Raw genomic sequence first — 3,719 nt, 5'->3', positions numbered from 1 at the left:
GATGTCGGCGTGTGTGGCCAAGAAGGGAGCCCCAAAGCTCGGCCACCACTAGCCAACAGCGGCGGCCCGGCCGGGACAGCGACGGCGCCAACAGCTGCGTGCCGGCGCCTCGCGGCACCCGCCGTCCGTCCGTCCGTGGCCGACAGGTGACACGTACAGGTACAGCTGCAACCAACTCGGCATGGGATCCAGACCCAACCGGCACACCATGATCAGATCACTCAACCACATCTCGTCAGGATAGCCATGGTCCACGACCATGACGTTTCCAAAGACACAACAGGCGAAATTCAGCAAAAAAAAAAAACATCTAAACAAAAACAGTAGATCACCAATGCGACGGCAACAAAGTCATCTTTAAACTAGCATCCATCATGCCATGCATCCATCAATATTTAGTCAAATGAGTACTAGACACAGATCCAAGGGATTATTTGCCGCGCAGGCGGCTTACAGATAGTACCAGTTTTGAACCCTTCTTTTTGTTTTCGAACCATGACCAGTTTTCAAACTTTTTTTCAAGTTTGGATTTTTTTTAATCAAACTGTAGGTGAATGCAAAAACCCTTTGGCCAAAAAAGTGCGGTATTATGAATCAATAAAATGATCTTGCAATTGGTTGAACGGACATCGGCGCCACCCACGACGAGCCTTGCTGCTCTCTGCTGCTGCCTTAGGTCTTCAGGGCGGTGTTCTTGCAGATCGGACACAGGTTCTTCACCACCAGCCATTGCCTGATGCAGCTCGCATGGAAGTCGTGCCCGCAGTGAAGCGTCCCAAGATCATCTCCGTCCACATATTCCTCCTGAATAAACAGGGAGAAAGCAGGTAAGTAAGGAACTTTGTCTAATAATTTTAGATTGCGGTGTAACTGTAGTCTTTTTACCATTCGAAAAACAAATGTAAGCATGTCAAGATCCTATATTTGAATGTACCACGACGTTCTACAAAATAGTCCCTAGGTGCGATTCTGAATCAAAATGGCTTCTTAGGAAGCCTGACTGAGCATGGCTTGCAATAGAAAATACTCCCTCCCTCCGAAAATACTTGTCATCAAAATTGATAAAAAGAGATGTATCTAGAACTAAAATACGTCTAGATACACCCTTTTTATCCATTTTGATGACAAGTATTTCCGGACGGAGGGAGTACTTCCAAATCTATGATTAGACAAATCTAAAATTCATCCTTAACATATAACCTCATGTGCCTAATTGACACAAAAAAAAAACTCAGTCCTGAAAATCAGGCAAAGGCTAGTGGTAGAAGTTTAATTTTGAGTATACTGTGTCCATAACTCCAGAAATGTTAGTTTGGAAATTAGATTGACTGATGCATGGATGAATGTATTTAAGCAGAGAAAAATTTATTGGGTGTCAATGCAAGGTTCAGTTTCCTGTCGCTGCACCACTTCAACCAATGCCTCCTGAAGCACCTACCCAAAATCCACCTTCACAGCCCTACTGCTCGTCCAAACTATCTGGATAGACATCGCCAAAGGCCTCCCTCTGCTTCGCTCCATCACCAAAGTCTCCATTGGCAATGACATCTCCAAAGCTTTCTGGCTTCATCTTTGGATTCCCACCATACTACCATCCTGGCCGCTCAGTTTCCCGCTCTATTTTCTCATACCACTAAGCCTAATGCATCTGTTGCCAAAGTGCCCTCCCTACCGCTGCTAAACCTCGCTCTCACACCTCGTCTATCCTACGCTGCTGAGTGCGAACTGATCTCCATACGGGATATTGCTGCCACGTTTTCCTTCAATGAACAGGTTACTGACAGGAGAGTCAGCAGGATCAAAGGAAAAACACTATCTACAAGCTCGGCATACGGTGCAGCATGGGTGAACAAACCGGCGGTCCAAACTGCTACAGCAACTTGGAGGAACTGCACCAAACAAGTGAAGATTATTCCTCTGGCTTGCTAGCAAGGACAGGCTATATAAAAATGAGCGACGGTTTTGGAGGAGGATCGCTGCATCCGACAGATGCCCCTTCTGCCCTTTGACTGAATCTATCAACCACATGTTCTTCTCCTGTGTGCACATCGGCCAGCTCTGGGAAGAACTCAACAACCTAAGTGCCCCCAGACTCAACCTGCTGGGTAGATTCGATGTCCAATATCCACGGTAACAATCGCTATTCTATGGAACATATGGAAATGACGTAACGCCAAAGTTTTCCAAGATGAACACCAAGGTCTCCACCTGCCACTCCGCCCCTGCGCAGCTGATCTCATGCTCTGGTCTAATCGATGCGTAAACGAGCTCAAGCAACCCCTCATCTGGGACTGGAGTCCATTTTGTTCCATCTAGCAGCAAGAATGTAGCCCCTGTAAAAGACTGAATTTTACCCCCTACACCCCTGCTTCTCTTATAACCCCTGCCGCTTTGGTTGTAACTGTTACTCGGTATTCAATAAAACTGCTAGGCAGGCATAAACCCGCCGTTGCAGCGTAAAAAATATATGTAAGCAGCAAACAAGTCTAAGGTATACCAAAAGAGATGCAAGTATGCACTGCCAATTTTACATGTCTTCTTGACCCAAAGACACTCAGTTTAACTGATACAACCTATTTGGATTCAAAATTGAGTGTACATGCTTATATAACACAACTGAAGAAGCTTGATGTTTCCAAGCTAATAATCAAGCAAAAGAACAGAGTGCAAAAGCTTCGAAATGTAAAAGAGTGCAGAACACTGATACCTGACAAATACAACATGGCTCACATTCCATAGATGATAATCTCCATGACGAGAATTTCCTTTGCTTCAGGAGCTTCATCACATCGTTCTCGGTGAGCCCAGTGCTAACATTTCCTATTCTTTCCTCCAGTGCTAATAGTTCCTGAAAGATGAGTAGAGAACGGATATCTTGAATACATTTTAGCTTGGATGAAGATTAAGGTAACGCCTCACTAAATAACACTGACCTCATAAGACATATTGTCTATGTCAAGACGCATATCCCTGTGTCTATCATGAATCTCGACACCGCCATAGAAAATAGACTGCTTCAAGAACGGACAGGTATGGAAACAAAGTAAATCCCCACAAATATCAGCAAAAACAAAAACTAAAGGGCAACAAATACTAGATTTTTATACGAGTTAAGTAATGTTCACTCTGCATTGTACATTCATGTATATATGAAAAGGGAGACATTCAGGAACCTATCATCTTAGGATAAGATCTCCTATTCTAGCATGTGATGTGCTGGCTATTCTTTATTCAAAAATTAAAATCAGAACTAGGCTTGTGCTACTTGATGTATAGTAGTTCTAGAGGAACGCTCTGACTGCTGAGTGCTGACTAGCCTCCCATTTTAAGGATGGTAGGTCCATCTGTCTGTTTTAATCCTGCTTAACTATAGGTTCACAATGCATGTGTTTTGTACTACTAGTTACATGGTTCCAGATCCAAAATCTAGCAACATAAAACCCATGTATACTAAATGTTCTTCTGTCAAACAACTAGTGTGACAAGTTAACAGGCCATGATGGGGCAATGCAAGTAAGGTCAGTAAGTAAACAGACAAAAACCGGAGTCAAGTATCCATCTACTATTAAGTAGATTTTTGTTTTGTTTACAGAACAATAATAATCATAGTTTTTAAGGCGGTAAGGCGACCTAAGGCGCTGGGGGGGCGCCTTATCGCCTAGGTGACGCCTAAGCGCCTAAGGCGGACGCCTAAGCGCCTAAGGCGGGCATATTTGTAA

General features: G+C 44.0%; 1 protein-coding gene across 2 annotated transcripts in view; it reads right to left on the bottom strand.

The window, feature by feature from the left end:
- Positions 1–356: 356 nt before the first annotated feature.
- The window catches only part of LOC123047118 (probable E3 ubiquitin-protein ligase HIP1), a 7,553-nt gene continuing 4,190 nt past the window's right edge, over positions 357–3,719 (bottom strand). Inside the window, exons 5-7 of one of the 2 annotated variants that reach the window (XM_044470607.1) lie at positions 2,934–3,014; positions 2,708–2,848; positions 357–804 (exon numbers count right to left, since the gene is read on the bottom strand). In XM_044470607.1, coding sequence (XP_044326542.1) covers positions 673–804; positions 2,708–2,848; positions 2,934–3,014 — 354 coding nt within the window. In that variant the 3' untranslated portion in view covers positions 357–672. The remainder of the gene's footprint in view (positions 805–2,707; positions 2,849–2,933; positions 3,015–3,719) is intronic. The other variant, XM_044470608.1, reaches the window with a different exon arrangement.

This window comes from Triticum aestivum, chromosome 2B (genome assembly GCF_018294505.1).
Source record: "Triticum aestivum cultivar Chinese Spring chromosome 2B, IWGSC CS RefSeq v2.1, whole genome shotgun sequence".
NCBI classification, from domain to species: domain Eukaryota; kingdom Viridiplantae; phylum Streptophyta; class Magnoliopsida; order Poales; family Poaceae; genus Triticum; species Triticum aestivum.
This window is presented reverse-complemented; position numbering and strand designations above follow the sequence as displayed.